Here is an 18563-nt window from a genome sequence, read left to right on the forward strand (position 1 = left end):
TACTTAGTTAAAACCTTCATTTCAGAAGAGTTCAGCAACCACCTGGAATTAAGTATGTTAAGTCTAACCCCCTCTAAAACAACCTGGGTATTGAACTCAAATACAGGCTAAAAACTCTTTCATAATAAAGGTAAAAGTTGTGTTTTTCACGAGCTTTGGTTAAAAAGAATAGCCCACTAATTTCTCTGCAACTCCAATCGAGATTTTTTTTTTTAAAGGACTCCAGAGTTCATGGAAACTTTCCATTCGTTTTTTTTTTTTTTTTTTTTAGCAGTTGAACAAATGTGGAAGGGACAAAACCAGAGCATCAGTGTCAGAAAGCAGCAATATTTTTGATTCCTGTCCCCTCTTCCCCACCTCAAAATACCTCACATACTAATGCAAGAATCAGTAAACAAATAAGGAAAGCTTTAGAAGTATGTGCAATTGACAATGTATTCTGAAGATTTCTTTTCCCGTTTCTTAGTCAGTTTTTAAAAAAAGACAACTCACGGCCCCCTTCAAGACACCTTCTGTAAAAAGGAGCACCTGGTTTCTGGTTCTTTCTGAGTCCACATAACGAAGTGGATTGCTAGCGAAGCACACAAGATAAAAGTCTGAAAAGGTGGATACCACAGATTTGACCTAGAATCAAGTTTCCTCCCTGCCGTTCCAGGTATCTTCTTTCCACACTTCAGCATTAGCAGACATAAGCAACAATGGTTACCTCCAAGATCGCCAAATTCACCTTTCCAAAGGCACAAAACATTTATAAGGAGTTTAAAAAACAAAACCAACAAAAAACCTGATGGTATAGCTGAATAGAGTACTCTTGTGTAAAGCATTAAAAGCATCAGCCTTTTATTTTGTGACAAGTTTATTGAACAGTATTCAAGACTTCATCTTTATAGACAAAACCTCTGCTGAATGATGCCAAGGCAGTATTTGCTGGCAATGTTGTATGGCCATACTGGCAATGAATTATCTTATTGTGTTTGGTTTTAAAACTTGGGACTACAGTAGAATTGCCAGTAAAACTATTTAAACGTGGTAATTTTCAAAGAGTGGGAAGTTTTAAAAGTGATCACTGCCAGAAACTCCTTACAGATTTAACTAGCAGCAATTTTACAGTTTCTTTACTTATTTTTAAGTGTTCTTGAAATTGATGAGTGGAATTATTTTTAAAGACTTGACCCACACCTGTACACAATGACAGAATCCAATAAAAAGGACTTTGAGTTTGATTAAGGCTTTCATGGATCCTTATTTTATCCAAGGTATGTTTGCTTATGTCCATACACAGCCCTAGATTTTCATCCGGTGGGTTAAAACTGACCTAATTACACTCTCTGAAATTCTGAATAAAAAGTTCCCTAAAGAAATCTTCACGGTTGATGCTTTGACAACTCGGTTGATGCTTTGACAACTCGGAGCACAAAGCTAGAACTACATTTCACTTAACAATGTTGCATTTTTTTAAAAGCCACTAATAATTGTACATCCAAACTACAGTATTAAACACAGAATACACCTCCAAATTTTGCTTGTAAACTAAATGTTTCACTGAAGTTCAGAAAAAGTTTACAAATTTGCTTATTTATAAAATACATTTCGTAGATTTCTCTAATCCTTTAAACTTAAAAAAAAAAAAAAAAAAATACCAGAAACACCCCAGCAAGAGGGTGGGAGGAATTAAACCTAATGGAAAAGATTCTCCTCCATTCATGTCAGTCACCAAAAGACAAAATTTACACATAAAATTGAAAATATCATGATTGTGTTTACAAATGCACACAACTTTGAGCGAAGCTTTACAAATCCTTCATACCATACAAAGCAAATGAGAAAATAAATTCATTTTCACCCCAAACCTAGTTCTTCTGAGAAAATTCGCAGGAAGAGAGGTATGAGTGATTTCACAGAATATATTTTCAAGTAATTTTTTTAAAACTCAAACTCCAATGCCCAGAACAAGATGAACAGTATGCTTAGAAGTTAGCACTATATTAATAAGTCTCAGATACACAAAAATCAAGTTCCAGAGGGCAAAGCATTTAATTACATTTCACAACGAGAAGCACTGTTGTGACTCAACCAAATATAAACATAGTTCTCTCCAATTTCTACACAAACCACTATTTTCTTACTTTATTTAATTTGATGAACAATGAAATCAAGTTTTCCTTTTCAGCATTTATCTAAGATGTAGAAATAACAAAGTAGTTGCAATAAAGTATATGAAATATTTAATAAGATTGTACGAACATATAACCAAAATAAACTGTGAAAAAAGATAAAAGGCTTTCCATCTTCAAACAACCCATTTTTCTAAAATGAAAATAGTCAGCTCTCCAATGGGGAAAATAATCTGCAGTTGAAATAAGACTCCCAAGCAGCGCTGAAGTTTTCTGCACTTGATCTTTGGAATGAGAAATGATTACTTAACAGAAAACTTAAATTGAATAGCATATATAAACATCATATTGCTTTTTTAGTTGAAGAGGCAGTATCTTAGTGATCTGTCAAAGCAAATTTGTATTCATGAATTGTCAAAAGACCCACAACACAGCCATGTCTTCTTTGAAAGTCTAAACAATCCTTTCCCTAAACAAAAAATCCTGTACTGTCAATCCTCTAAGATTGTAGTGATGAAAAGTCTTTCTAAATCTTATCACGCAAATGAAACTGCTGCCACTCTTAACTCTAATACGCGAGACGCTGTATTTCAGTGTTCCACTGACTTGCAACACCAAAAAGGCACTATTTTTTTTTAATAGGAAATATTTCTTTTAAAAGGCTGACCCCTTTGTAAGTACATGGATTTGCAGGAAATGTTGGGGATGTTTCAAACCAAGACAGAGGCCCGTGTAAAAGACAAAAATTGTTTTTCATGATATCTCATCAATCTCCCATTCCATATGTTTATAATATAATGTGACATATCTTTAGAGCATTTTAACGAAGAAGGAAAGTAACCATAAGTAGAGCCTTTTGTAGCAGTGAGCAGGATGTTGTAAGGCAAATGTTTTCATGACAAGGACACTTACCAACCAGAACCCATGTGGTCCTCCTGCCTTAGTGTCCTGAATGCCAAAGAAGAGTATGAAAGGGCAAGGAGTCTCAATTCTCTCCCCTCTGGCAGCTGCACTTGTACTCTATATGAAGAATTTTTATGAACAGGCTCCTGATCAAACAACTAGACCAAAAAGCCTCCAAGTAACAGGATTAAATGCACATCTATGGAACGGCTTATGAATCTTTTATTCTCTAACACTACTGCTAACAGAGCTAACAATTTCAACTTCAGTTTTTAAAAAAACCTAGATATAATAATGCTCTTTCTTATAAATGGACCTTTTGTTTAGTTACAGGCCAAAATTTCACGTAAATTTGGGACAGAAGGAAATTGCCAGAACATCAGTCCATCATTGTACAGGACTTCAAATCTAGCATCTTAAACAATGATTATTAAAAGTGGTTTCTGGTTTTTGATGCCATCCAAACAACATGAACAATTTTTAAACTGACTAAACTAAAACATGGCGGTTAAACCAAAAAGGCTCTGGTAGGTAGAGGACTCCGTATTTTATTTTTGTGGCAAAAGTTCTTATTTCACACAGTTTGAAGTGTGACATTAGAAATCAAAGTTCAAGGTTATAGCACAAACCAAGTGTGGAGTTTTATATTAAAACAACAACAACAAAACAATTCTGCTCATTTACAAATGAGTCAATTAGGCAAACAAAAAAGCAGCAACTTCAGAAGCAGGACTGTCTATACAGCAAGAACCCTCAAGAAGCAATAAAGGTACATACAGTGATCTGTATACAGAGATTTTATTCAATTTTAAAAGAAAATGAGGACTTTTAGACAAAGCTTTGACCCTATAACAAAGCAAATCTGTCCAGCTTTAAACCAAATTCCAAGAGTAGCCAACTTCTATTTTTCAGCAGCTGGCAAGAGCACCCTTAATGAGCTCTATTGACATTTCTATTTTCTTCATCCCATATGGTATAAAACGAAACCAATCTAGACTCCTTGATAAGCTTTATGCGGTCATTTGTGTTTTACAAATGGTTTCTCTAATGGTATGCCAAAATCATTTTTGTGTTCTCTCCAGACAGCTTTACTGTAACATACAGCAATATTTATCCTGGTAGTGAGTCTTCTGTAAACAGTCAACCAATACTCTATGTTATAGAAACCAATCTATATGCAATTGAAACAATCCACAGGTTCTAACCTGGAAATACTAGGAAAACAATCTGGATGCATTAATCACAGCACTATGAAGATCTACCCTCTAAAGAATTGATGTGAACAGCTACCCTAAGACAAGTTTTACTTTCCTTGAGCCTATAGGTCTGTCATTTAAGTCAATGACAGCAGCTGTGGCTTCATCCCGAGATTCGAAGGCCACCATGGCTTCGCCTGTGGGCATACCTTTTTCATTGTATTTTAAACACACTGAGCCGGGGATCACTTGATAGCCATAAAAGAAATCTAAAATCTCATCAATAGACACAGTAAAGGGCATATTCTGCACTTTAATTACTGTAGGTCCTGGTTTTCCAGAACTAGATCCAAAGCCAGGGGGTCCACCAATGTGAATTGGGCCAGGGCCAGGACCAGGGCCAGGCCCAAAGGCTGGTGGCCCACTCAAATGCCCAGGGGCACTTCCAAGACCAGGAGGGCCACTTCCAAAGCCCGGGGGGCCACCTAAACTACCAGGGCCATTTCCAAAATTCTGAGGGCCTCCTCCAAATCCTGGCCCACTTAAATTATTTGGTCCACTTCCAAAACCTGGAACATCCAGTCCTAGACCAGGCAAACCACTATTTCCAACTGAAGGCATACCAGGCCTAGCATCACCAAAGGCGCCTCCTAATCCTGGAGGAGGGAGTGGTGGCCCAAAGGCATTTGACCCACCAAAATTACCAGGAAAGTTAAATGGAGGCCCATTGTTGGCCTCCTTAGATCCTACAGTCAGGAAGGCATGCTCTTCACCTCCTGCACCAGGCATTCCGGCACCGGGCATTCCGGCACCAGGCATTCCGGGACCGGGCATTCCGGCACCGGGCATTCCGGCACCGGGCATTCCGGCACCGGGCATTCCCGCACTGGGCATTCCCACACTGGGCATTCCTGGAACTGCAGGATTACCTGGCACAGGTATCTTTAACCCTTTTTTTCCTTGGGCAGGGGGATTTTTCTCAATCTCTCTCATATCTTCTAGAGTAACTACATGAACAAAAGCTTCTCTCCCATTAAGTTTTTTACGGTGTAAGCGTTCAGACTTACGTGCATCATCTTCATTTTTAAACTGAACCAATGCCTGTCCTAGACCTTGCCCATTGTTATCAACAAGAACATGTACAGCATTTTCATCCACTGGGATTCCTTCTAGGAACTGAAGAACATCCATCTTGGTAATGCTGAATGGAATATTTGTTATGTGAGCACAGACTTTGGCAGAGCTGACATCCCCCTCCGGATTTAACATCATTTCTCTCTGGTCATAGCTGAAGTTCTGCAGTCTTTTACGAATCATATCTATCTTTTCTAGCATACCTTTCTTAGTAATTGGATGCACTTGAATAAAGCGATTGCCCATGTATTGTTTATGACGACACAGAGCAGCCTTATAGTCAGCCTCATTCCTGAACTCTACAAAGCCTTCACCAGTTGCTTTCCCATTGGGTCCATAAGCAATATAAATACTATCTTCCACAATATCCAACTTTTTAAAAAAATCAATGACATGTTTGTTTTCTGCTTCAAATGGTAGCCCTTTCAAGTAAACACAAAAACCAGCCTCGTGTGGTGATCTTGACCTTGACCTTTTCTGCCCACTGGGCGATTTTGACCTGGGAAGTGTCTGAGGAGGGGGATGGGTTTGTCCAGAAGGTCCTATACTTTGCTTAAAAGTGATATGGCCTCCAGCAGCTACCCACTGTCTTTCTGTGGCAGGACTAACTTCCACATAGCGTTGAATCATCAGCATTCTGTTTCGTTTCAAAGCTTCAAATGTATCTTGAGGGGAGAGAAACTTAACCAATCCGTTCCCATTATTTCGACCTACATGATCTTTCAACAAATGCACTGCATCAACACGGAGCCCATGGAAAAAATCTCTGACATCATTTTCCATTGCAGAAAAGGGCATTCCATGCACACTGACATACAGATCATCAGGGTTGATGGGAAGTGGTTTCACACTGCTTTGAGAATTCATCTGGATAGGGTTAACAGGATTCAACGGACCCAGAAACACAGGGTTCAGGTTATTGTTCAGATTCATAGGTGCTCCAGAACCATTCATTCCAGCAGGCAGAGGTGCCACAGGTGGCGGGTTCAAGGGTGGCATGCCAGACATGGGTGGCAGTGGGGTCATGGGTGGCACAGAAGGGACTGGGGGAATTGGGGGCACAGGAGGCACAGGAGGCAATGTAGGTACTGGAGGAGGAACTGGTATTGGGGGAATGGACGGCATTGGTGGCAAAGATGGCATCGCTGGGATCGGAGGAATTGGTGGTGGCGGGACTGTGTTCATTGGAGACGCTGTGCTCGGAATGGTTGAGCTAAACGTTGGGCTCCCAAAAGAAGCCCCCATATTTGGAGGAGCCGTTCCTATGCTGGCTGTGGAAAATGTCTGAATGTTTTTGTTGCTTTCATGAACAGATGTGGCAGCAGTAACTACACTGGGTGAAGGATTATTAAAGTTAGGTACTGTTGTAGGCAAATTTACTCTGCCACTCATTCCTGAGCTAGGTGGCGGTCCTGATCTACTAGCATTTGCTGGTGGTATATCTAAGTTGGCAGTTTCAAAGCGCCTACGACTCAGTTCAATCATATTCTGCATTTCCGTTTTACTACTCAGCAAAAGTGTTACTTTTGACCCTTTAATTGTACCACCTGTGCGCATCATACCAAGCCTTGCATCTTCATCAGTGGCAAAAACGATGAAAGCCTCACCCAGTTCACCCCCTACAATATGCACGCCCCCATCAGGAATGGTCAATCCAGAGAAGAAGTGGCGAATGTCCATGGTCCCCGCCACAATTGGGAGACCTTGCAAACGGATGACCACAGCCATGCTGCGCTGAAACCACACACACCTGCAGATGAGAAAAGGCAACGGCCAGGTCAGACTCCTGTTTATCATACCAAGTTTTTAACTACAAGAATGACCAGCTACCTAATTAGGCCCTCAAATATTCCCTCAAACTATCCCAAGCAATGCAGGGTTTTTTTTTAATTTGAATATTCTAAAAACTGAACATTATGTGCCATTTACAATGTAAAACCTAGACAATTTCAACTTCCAAAAGGCATTAATTCTGTAAACAATTAGAAGTTCAGTCCCATGACTCAAAAGTTTCAGGGAAAAAAACCACCGTAAGAAAGTAGAGTCACCAATTACATCATTCAGACCACTAATTATTCAGTAAGATTTAAAAGAAATGTGCAAGTCAAATCAGGCCACAAAGTTGAATAATCTGCAGGGGAAAAACATGCAAAGAATCTATCAAAGTTAATATTTAAAAGTGGCTTAGCATTTTCCTTATAAATTTGACAACTTTGAAGAATTATCAGTGTCATTTTATATGACTCAATCTCAAAATGCAAAACAGAAACAGAAAACTGGAATACTAATGAATTACAAATACTTAACACTAAAGTAGATTCAAGTCTCAAATGAGAATGGATTCCATTATTTCAACCTAAAACTCTTCAATCTGCATTACAGCTCTATTAATTTAAACTATATATGCAATTACTTATTACAAACAAGGTTAATACATACTAAGAATCCAAAAGAAATACTGAATAGCCAAAACCTTAGTTATCTATATTCATCACTCCAAAAAGTAGAATCAGTTACAGTGCCATTCATCATAGCTGTTTTAATGAAAACTCAGATCCAATGACTCATTTCCAAACTCACCATTAAAACACACACACACACACCCCCCCCAAAAATGTCTCATTCTTCCCCCACAGAAAGCTGTTAACAAAAAAAGAATATTTTTTGGTTTTGCTTTTGTTTTAAAAAGAACTAGGGTATGAACTTTGTTCAGTGACTGCTATATAGTTTCTACTCAACAGAATTCCTGTGGAATTTCTGGGAGCTCACTGATCTCCTTAAAAAACAATCTATTCTGAGTTTTTCTTTTGGAGAAAAGTTTCTCCAAGATTTAAATAAAATTCCAGTATTTCAGTTCTTATGGCTTCCAAGAGTAAATGCAAGGGCAGTGCTTTGTAAAGTTATACAGAACAAATTATTGGCACTGGAAAAAAATATTAATTTGAAATTAATATGTTCAACACAGTGTTTTCCAAGCCATCTTAAAAATCAACTTTTAAATATAAACTAGCTCTGTGACCTCAGGAAAATTATAAATGAGTTGAATTTTGGTTTTATCACTTCTCAAACAGGAACATTAAAAGAGCAAAGCTTCCTGCTGCGAGCTCTAAGAATCCCATTAACTCCATGAAAGCAGTTTTTCAGTGTCAAATATTGTGTGAATACTAATTTGATACAACAAAATCTGTAATTTATCTCAACTATTATGACCGCTGTACACAAAGCAGAGATATATTGTTTGGCTTTGACAATTCTCTCACACACATACACAAAAATAAAAGCCACTTTCAAATCTAAGCCAGAAAGATAGACTGGCAAACAGAAAATGCTTTTTGTGAGACCATTATAAAACACCAGAAATTTGGGGGAGGAGAGAAGCCTTTCATTTTTGGTTTGCAAGTCAACAAGAAAAATTAATTACTAAACAAATAAATCACACCAACAAACTCTTTTCTCCTTATTTTTATTACTATTTAGCAGTCTATACAGAAGCTTATCCAGATTTCAAGTCATTAAATCAATTCTCATTCCTTACTATCTGTAGCATATTGGCTTCATGCAAAATTAAGATAGCATTCCTGTTCAACTTCAAAAAATGCTTATTTAATCACTACATGGGGGAAACATCATGGGTAACTAATCCAAGCACCCTAAATGACTTGAGAGATGTTAGTTTGCACTTGGACAGCAAAATGGGAATTTGATACAGTCCCAAGAACACAAAAATTAAACACAGGGCTAAAGTGACAAACACAGTAACTCTTCAAAAACAATCTGCTGCTAAGAGAAGAGATTTAGTGAAAGTCTGCACAAGGTACGTTCGAAAACATGATACTGAAAAATCTGCCCAGATTACCAGCTAGAAAAGGGTTGAGGATTAAACCAAAGAGCACAAGAGTTATTCATAAAGCCATCTAAAGAGAAAATGGTTTTAGGTTCTGAAAAAATATGAAATAAGATCTGCTATTCTGCTACTAAGTGCCTGTTTGACAGGTAAATCATTTCAACTATCTTCAGCCTACCTTTGTTACTTAACAAGAAGGTTAGATTCCAATCACTAAAGTTTCATCTCAAGTCAAAATAGGTACTCTAAAACATATGACCCGTTGTCTACAGCTATACCTCTAAGGAATATTTAAAAACCATACCAATAACAAGCACCTATATTTGCAATTAGTCTGGAATGCTACACTGAGGGGGAAAAAAAAAAAACAGCATATTGCCTAATAATAAGGAATCAGCAGGAGAAATGGATCTATATAAAACTGAACCCTGAAGAAAGCGACAACTGTTCAAGGTACCCAGTCCACCCCACCCCCATCCCTCAGATAAGACTTAAAAAAAAAAAAGAAAAAAGAAAATACCCCACAATTCAGTTACTACACATATTTTCATGTTACTAAATAAGCTATCTCATTTTATTTTGTATAAAAACAAACCCTCTATTCAAAATCTCTTACCTGATAAAACAAGAGATGTATTTTCTTAACAAGAAGTAGAGGCCAAGGCAATCCTGTGGGCAACCAATTAAAACCAACTTTTAGACTGCAATAGAGAATAAACGGAGGCAAAAATCAATGCAGGAAACACAAAACAACACGCACAGGCCACACTGAACTGTACATTATGAAGGCGAGTCTGAAACCACCAGAATACTTCATTAGAATGCTTATTAAAAAAAAAAAAGAAAGAAAGAAAGAAAGAAAGATACACATGTACCAAGCAAAATCCCACTCATGTTACTTGGTATTGCTTTCAAATGTGAGTATCTCTCAAAACATTATATATTTACATACATCAAGAATGTGCCATAAATTAGTCCAAGAATGAATCAATTAAACACTAAAACAGTCATAAAGCTCAGATTCACACTGGTAATTACTTTTATCATTTGATGATTAAACCAGTCCAGAAAATTCCATTATACAAGTCCAACTACAACCTATTTCCTCAGGTCCCACCAAACGTTTGATGAAAAAGCACAAGTTCACACATAAACAGTTCCAAGACATGATAAAATCATCAATTCAAGAGTACTTATGGAAATTCTTGCAATTGCTCTTCCAAAATATCTCCCTTTGTACCAAATAGCATCAAGCACCAAGAAACATAAATGAAGCGAAATTTCAGGCTACAGCAATTAATTCCTATTTAAAACCACTGGGGTTCAAAATCTTAAGGAAAAGTGCTTTTTCTTCTAACACCAAAACTGTTCCAAGAAACTTGTTAAAAAAAAAAAAAAAAAACTAAAAATGTCTGGCATATTAAGAATAGTTCCCAAAGTAAAAACGAATCACTATCTCTTACTGAAATTTTTTCCAAACCGGTGAGGTTGTGAACAATTCACAAGCAATATAGAAGATCAAATGATTAGACAACTACATTAAAAAGATAATTTTTTTAATTCAGAGAAAGAGAAGAAAATCGTCACTGGTAAGTATGAAGATTACCAACAGAACACTATTTTAAAAATGCTCATTTTTAACTATCTTTCAAGTTCGAGATACCACCTGTGAGCTTAATATTCATCACTAACATATCAAAAAAATTTTAGTGTTAATCTCAACTTTTTCTAAAGGACAAGCTAAACATCTTCTAGACAACTACTAAAATTACTGCAGAGTGAGATTGTTTTGCCACAAAAGCTATGCACATATGTCACAAACAATGCTTTAAAAAGCCCAGAGCACTGTATTAAAACTTTTATACAATGTACAAATCAGTTCTAATTAGGTCTAAAGAGTTTTAAAACTCTTAAAAACTTCTAGGTAATTTTAGAAGTTTGTCTAACAGGTCACAAAGGGAAACATAAAACACAATAAAGCCTGCTTTAGGTAAAGGCTATGCTCAATGAGGAAGACCATGAATTTTTGCAATATTAATTTCTAAATGTGCAAGTTTGACTCTAACAGAACCAGAGTAATTTTCTAATTAAGCATTTATGATTAATAGATGATCCTCCACTGGAGATTCCAATTCAAAACGTCTGGTATGGGGCCCAAACATGTGCCCTGAAGGTAAGGGAAACAAGTTCCTCAGCCTCCTCCCTTCCAGACCCAAGAAGGTTCCATATGTCCATTTGGATAGGAACAAGTTCAGAGTCAGCCAGTTATGCCCAAAGGGAACACACTAGACCTACTATCAAAAATTTCTAAAGGGTTGCCAGAAATTACTATAACAAGAAGGAAAAGTCTCATTCCACAAGTTGAAAGGCCCAGCTGATTTCAGCAAATGCCTCATTCAAATTTTATGCTGTTCAATCTAAAGTACGAAATCAATCTGGAAATAAATTTGTGAAACTTTTCTATTTAAGCAAAGGGGAAAGCCCACATCAACCCATACCAAAGAAAACTACCCAGAAAGTTCAGGCTAGAAGCTAGAACTTTACAACTCTTGGCGTTACACTTCTTCCTTCAAACAGACAAAGTAAATAGAAACCAAGAACTGAAGTACTTTTGTTCTCAACACTTCACTTGTAAAGAGCACAATAATTTTATAGAAGCACCAATGTTTTCCAGGAACCGACTTATTCCTGTGTTCTAAATGTCAGCGAGCAATGGAACGTAGGATCCCAAAATGAAAAATCCACTACAACCACCTTAAGACTTGGTGAATTTTAGAAGGATAAGACTGAAACAATTTTATGCAACAAAACATCTAAAATACAGGTTTTAGGGAATCCCTGGGTGACTCAGCGGTTTGGCCCCTGCCTTCGGCCCAGGGTGTGATCCTGGAGAGGGGGGATAGAGTCTCGCATCAGGCTCCCTGCGTGGAGCCTGCTTCTCCCTCTGCCTGTGTCTCTGCCTCTTTGTGTGTGTGTCTTTCATGAATAAATAAATAAAATCTTAAAAAAAAATACAGGCTTTACTTATATGTAAAGCATAAAGGTATGAAGGAGAAAATGTGCCTGATTTGCCATTAAATTCACTGATACATACCAGATCTAAAACAAGAAGATTGCTCTAGTATACTTTTCCACTTTGTTAGGAATTAGTCCTAACATAGTGGCTTTGCGTCAGCTTTAGAAATACAAGATACATGCACAAATTACAAATATCTGCGATGAAAATTTAGCATATTATTATGACACAACACATTTTATTTACTAATCATTTCAATCACTTGGAATTTCAGAGTAAAATGTCTGACAAGAATCCTCGTATAGTCAGAAAGCCAAAGCACAAACCAGTTGAACTTAACCGTTTCCACTCTCTTCATCTGGTGATAAACATCAAAAAGTGAATTTTAACTTTGTTCAGTTATCAGTCTTTAATCAACAAAAACCAGAGTACAGCAGAGCTAAATTCTTTAGATTCAAAAAATAAGAAAAGCAGCACCCCTCAAATGTTCACCTCAGAGATGAGCAACAGAGAACCAATCATAATGGGCACAATGCTATAAAGCCGCATAATCACATTATGGCAGGCATTATGGAAAAAAAACACAGCTTCATCCACTTGATTTTGTTCCCATCCCCAAATGGATCACATTTCAGATTCTGGGATCATTTTCCCCCCCTGGGATCATTCTTTTTTTTTTCCCCCTGGGATCATTCTTAATGAAACAATTCTTCTGACACTGAGGGACATGAATCTTTTAGATAGCTCGTTACTTAACTTTCCCATTAACCTCCAGTCCTCAAAAGTGGCAAATCAAGACATTTCCAAATAAGATATAGACTCCCCCTGCCAAAAAGACTATAATATTATTTTTCAGCTCTCCCCCCAAATGCCAACAAATATGTTCATTATCTTGATTTAAACTTAAAAGCAACAATATTACTTCTAACCTAGCCAACCACATTCGCCCTCACTTTTGGTCTTAAGACTTAAAAAGTGGCTTGAAACTTAATGAAATAAAACTCATTGCAAACCAAAAGGTATCTGAGTGGTGGTAGTAAAATCTGATAAACTATAAAGTAGGTGAAGTTATTTTTCTGCTTAGTTGACCTAAAATATTCAACAACATTCATTTATACCACGAACATTTATTAAGTACTTGTGGCGGGGACAGGAGATATAGAAATAGTCGACAGTCCTTAGATTTTAGGGAGAGATATCTAAGAGCATATTTTGTGCAATTACTGACACTTAGAAGTTCTTTCTACAACCTCTACAGAAGAAAATATTCATCTAAACTGAAAAAAAAGCGTGGCTCTCTACCAAATGGAATAAAAACAGTATGTACATTGTCACTGGATTCCAGCACCTGGAATACACAGGTCCACAAATCGTTTCACATCTAAAAATTGTACCAACAACCCCCAAACTCTCAATATGCAATCATCAAAACATTTGGCATATCACAAGAAAGTGAAAGAAGCCAGAAGTATGCTGACATGAGCACATAACAGTAAGTTCCAAGTAACTACCAAAGTGGTTTCTAAAGCTTCATTTTCCACCTAACAGATACGAACGTAAGAAAAATACAAGTTATGCATTACAATCCTTAAACAAAATAAATATTTAATCAAGCATATAAAGATGATATAAAATGCATTCCCTGTTTCATTACAAAGTTTTCCAGCAATACTGAGTACATCCTCAACCTTTATATCAACAGGCCAAACATTTCATTTTCTTAAAAAATTGCCATAAAATTATTTTAACCACCTGTAACAGTTCTTCCCAACTTTTTAATATTCCTGGAAAATGCCTGAACATAATTACTTCCCACTAAATCCAAAAGTCCATTCAGTCAAAATCACCAAATTTCAAAAACGAGTACAACCAGTCTTGTATTACATTTCTATAAAACAAAACAAACAAGATCAGCCCATTATGACCAGACTCTTAGGACATTTTTCAACTGCAAATGATCTGAAATACATTAACAATATAAACTAAAGAACAAACTCCAATGTAATTCATCTCACCTCACTAATACTGCATTTCACAAAAACAAGATTTTAAACCATTCAAGCAAGCAGCCCTAAGAATACTCCAGTCACAAGTCCCTCCTTCAACGATCCTTCAGTTGCAATTACATTTTTCCTCAGATTATACTGACTGGAATTACACTATTCTTGAGAAATCCTCAATGGTTCCTGACAACTACCACAAATTATATTAGGTCATCTCTGGAAATCCTGGAGTCAAGGGAGGTTTCAGGGTCCAGAAACCGCTCCCACGTTAGAGCCTGCAACTCAGGATACAGAGCTCCCAGCACTCTTACGCTAAATAAATAACCCAGTTACCTTCACCAGAGCCGCTCAGATTTTTCACTGTAAAGTTCACATTACAGGCACACAAGAAGTCCGTGCATGCATTTACAATCTGGCAGCTAAGCCTGCACTGGTGTCCATCCCCTACGCAAACCTGTAGATTCTCAAAGCCCCACCCACTTATTTCACGTGGCTGCCAACTAACACCTCCAGCCTCCACTAGAGAAACTCACTCACACATCAAAAAGCACCCACCCTCCACCTCGTTGGGTCCGCTCCTCTCTCAGTGCTGGAGGCTCTCTCCTAAGGGATAGGCAAAGGTGGTGCTCTTTGCAGCTTCTTCCCTGCTTGGGGATCAAGGGCCTGGCTTCCGAAATTCTCAGAAGCCTGGGAGGCGTACTCACCCCCCACTTTCTCGCTACAGAGGCCGGCTTCTCAAGTCGCCGACACTCTAGAGGGTAAGCCCCGCCCCGCGCTGAGCCTTGGAAGCGTTTCCCTACAACCCTCACCACCTTCGGCCGAGAGGGCGGCCGGTTCTGACTTCCTTCCTTCCTAGGCTCACAGGAGTGTACCGACTGCAGCTTCCTCCCCACAGGTGTATCCAGACTCCAGTCCCCTTTTCCTGTTAGGCCACAGGAGCCTCCTTTCCACTTGGGATGGAGGGAGTGTCCTCACTACGTTTATCTCCTCACTACGGGGCACAGAGATGTAGTTACAATCTCTGTCCCTTTAGGGAGGCACAGAGAATCTTGCTCATTCGGGATAAACATGTGTTTTCACTGCAACCCCCGTTAGTTCGCAGGCCGCTGGGCCACCCAGCTGTGTGTGGCCTCCTCCCTCTCAGACCACGGGGCGTCCTCCCTAGGGCCCCGTCCCCACTTCGGTATGCAGGCTCATCCTCATCCTCTCTTGCGTCCTTCCTGCATCCTCTCAGGATTCAAAGGCGCAAGCGGCTTCCCAGGCCCCCCGCAGCCATGCCGCGACCCTTTTGTGTGGGGCGCTCGCAGCGGCGGGCTCGGAGGCCTCCGAAGGCCCCGCCCCGGGCCACCAAGGGGCGGCTCGAGCCCCGCACAGCCCCGCCCGTTCCGGGCTGCGGGAGTCTTACCGGGGAGAGCTGCGCGGCACCCGAACCCAGACCCGAGTTACCCCCCGCGCGAGTGCCTCCGCCCCGCGGCCGACAGCCCCAGCCCGAACGGCTTCCCGGAGCCCACAGCAGCCACCACCTCTTTCGCCGCTTCACAAAATGGCCGACAGCCCGCTCAGCAGCTCCGCGTTCCAGAAGGGGAGGGACGGAACGGTGACGTGCGGGGCGGAGCGGCGCAAGCGCGCTGAGGTTCTTGGGCAATTTCCCGGAAGTTGCAGGTATTTGTGGCGAGAGGAACTTTTCAGTCTTTTGCGTGTGGCGTTTGCGCACTAACTCCGCCTAAGGGGAGTGATTGATGAGCGGTGGTTTGGGTAAGAGTCTCGCTTTGCCCCTCAGTGCGGGCCTTTGTGCAAATTACTTCTTTCTCGATCCTCAGCGAAACGCAAGAAATAGTGCCTCCTTCGCATAATTGTTTCGAGGATGAAATGGACCACAAAGTAGTGCCTGGTTCTGTTGATGATGCCCTGACAGAATTTAAAAATTTCAGTCCAAAAAAAAAAAAAAAAAATTTCAGTCCAGGGGCACCTGGGTGGCTCAGTAGTTGAACATCTGCCTTTGGCTCAGGTCATGATCCCCGGGTCCTGGGATGGAGTCTCGCATCAGGCTCCCCAAAGGGAGCCTGCTTCTCTACCTGTGTCTCTGCCTCTCTCTCTCTGTGTCTCATGAATAAATAAAATCTTAAACAAAATAAATAAATACAAAAATTTCAGTCCAAGGAGCCTTACCCAGTTCTCATTAACCCCTCCACGGCTGCACTTAGTTTTATTTTATTACAGAAAAAATAATTCTTGTGCTTGCTCTGGTCCCAGCCTCCCAGACTCTACTCCTGCTGCCTCAACCCTATTATTGTGATTGAAACCGCCATAGAGGGAGGCCTGGGTAGCTCAGTTGGTTGAGTGTCTGCCTTTGGCTCTGGGTGTGATCCTGGAGTCCCAGTATGGAGACTGCTTCTCCCTGTGCCTCTGTCTCTCTTAGGAATAAATAAATAAAATCCTTAAAAAAAAAAAAAAAAAAAAAAAAAAAAAACACACATGAAGATGGATAGAGATTAAGATAGACACACTAATGTTTCAGCAAGACTTAACAAATTACCCCTCTTCCTTATTCTTAAAGCTTCTCCTCGGATCCCTGGGTGGCGCAGTGGTTTGGCGCCTGCCTTTGGCCCAGGGCGTGATCCTGGAGACCCGGGATCGAGTCCCACGTCGGGCTCCCGGTGCATGGAGCCTGCTTATGTCTCTGCCTCTCTCTCTCTCTGTGTGACTATCATAAATAAATAAAATTTAAAAAAATATTAAAAAAAAAAAAAGCTTCTCCTTTTCCTTCCCTTGTTTTTCTATAGAAACCTTTGTTTCAGGAGCTCTGCATCAATGTTGACATCTTGCTTACCTCAAAGTATACCTAAGAATGAGACTCTGGGGATACCTGGGTGGCTCACCAGGTTGGTGCCTGCATTCGGCCCAGGGCGTGATCTTGGGAGATCCAGGATGGAGTCCCACATCAGGCTCCCTGCATGGAGCCTGCTTTTCTCTCAGCCTGTGTCTCTGCCTTTTTCTCTCTCTCTGTATCTCTCATAAATAAATAAATAAATCTTAAAAAAAAAAAAAAAAAAAAAGAATGAGACTCCGATAGCCATTGCCAGTGCTAATCATGAGACTCCCTTGAAGACATAACCAATAGGGCTGGCAGTACTTCCAGATTCCCAACCAACTGCCCAGACCCTGTATTTTTTTCTATAAAACCCCTCAGCCTTTTACCAATTATGGGTAGGCAGTTTTGAAGGCATTAGCCTGCTGCAGCCTCCTTTGCCTGGAAATCATAAAACTATCTTTCCTCTTTACCCCCAAACTCTATCCTTGTGCTATATTTCAGCTCTGGAGCACAGAGCCTGGTTTTCAACAACATAATGACTGTCATGAAAATTGAGCTAATTTTGTTTTAAAGATTTTGTTTATTTATTCAGAGGAGACACAGAGAAAGAGACAGAGATATAGGCAGAGGGAGAAGCAGGCTCCCTGCAGGGAGCCCAATGTGGGACTCATCTTGGGACTCTAGATCACTGCCTGAGTGGAAGGCAGACGCTCAACCACTGAGCTACGCAGGCGTCTCTGAACTAATCTTTCAAATCAGGAAGTGAGGGGTCAATTGCGCAAGAAAATCAGGGACTAAGCTCCCACAACTCCAACAAGTTTTTGGGAAGATTCGAGGGGCAGACTTGCCTAGTACTAGTGCAGTATGCCAAAAACAGAAAATTGGAAAACCAGGCCACACTTTTAAACCAAACCTACACTTTGTTACATATACTCTTTGTCGGTATACTATAGTGTTTTGAAACAAAACCTACTAAATGCAACTGGAAACAACAACAATCCAGGTTGTTTCCTGGATTCACTCCTGGAATAGAAAATGGTCATTAGGGCAGCCCGGGTGGCTCAGCGGTTTAGCACCACCTTGGGTCCAGGGCCTGATCCTGGAGACCCGGGATCGAGTCCCACGTCAGGCTCCCTGCACAGAGCCTGCTTCTCCCTCTGCCTGTGTCTGTGCCTTCTCTCTCTCTCTCTGTCTCATGAATAAATAAATAAAATCTTAAAAAAAAAAAAGGGCATTAATGAGAAAACTGGTGAAATTTGAATAAAATCTGGAGTTAATAGTAACATATAGATGTTAATCTCTTAGTTTTGACACAAAAGTTTTATATTAGATGTTAGAATTAGAGGAAACTGGGTGATGGGCATCTAATTCTGTACTGTCTTTGAAACTGTCTCTAACTCTAATATTAGGGCAGCCCGGGCGGCTCAGTGGTTTAGCGCCGCCTTCAGCCTAGGGCCTGATCCTGAAGACCCGGGATCGAGTCCCACGTCGGGCTCCCTGCATGGAGCCTGCTTTTCCCTCTGCCTGTGTCTCTGCCTCTC

The 18563-nt window shown here is 39.9% G+C and overlaps 1 protein-coding gene across 19 annotated transcripts in view; it reads right to left on the minus strand.

Moving 5' to 3' along the window:
• Positions 1-16345, minus strand: part of LOC140618390 (RNA-binding protein 12) — a 35721-nt gene extending 19376 nt beyond the window's left edge. Inside the window, exons 1-4 of one of the 19 annotated variants that reach the window (XM_072800765.1) lie at positions 15616-15775; positions 14766-14813; positions 9808-9892; positions 2011-7097 (exon numbers count right to left, since the gene is read on the minus strand). In XM_072800765.1, the coding sequence (XP_072656866.1) occupies positions 4304-7075 (2772 nt within the window). In that variant the 5' untranslated portion in view covers positions 7076-7097; positions 9808-9892; positions 14766-14813; positions 15616-15775 and the 3' untranslated portion in view covers positions 2011-4303. Of the gene's footprint in view, positions 1-2010; positions 7098-9807; positions 9893-14543; positions 14569-14765; positions 14814-15389; positions 15555-15615 lie in introns of those variants that run through there. The other 18 variants (XM_072800784.1, XM_072800766.1, XM_072800770.1 and 15 more) reach the window with 18 other exon arrangements.
• Positions 16346-18563: the final 2218 nt, after the last annotated feature.

Source organism: Canis lupus, chromosome 26 (genome assembly GCF_048164855.1).
Source record: "Canis lupus baileyi chromosome 26, mCanLup2.hap1, whole genome shotgun sequence".
NCBI lineage: Eukaryota > Metazoa > Chordata > Mammalia > Carnivora > Canidae > Canis > Canis lupus.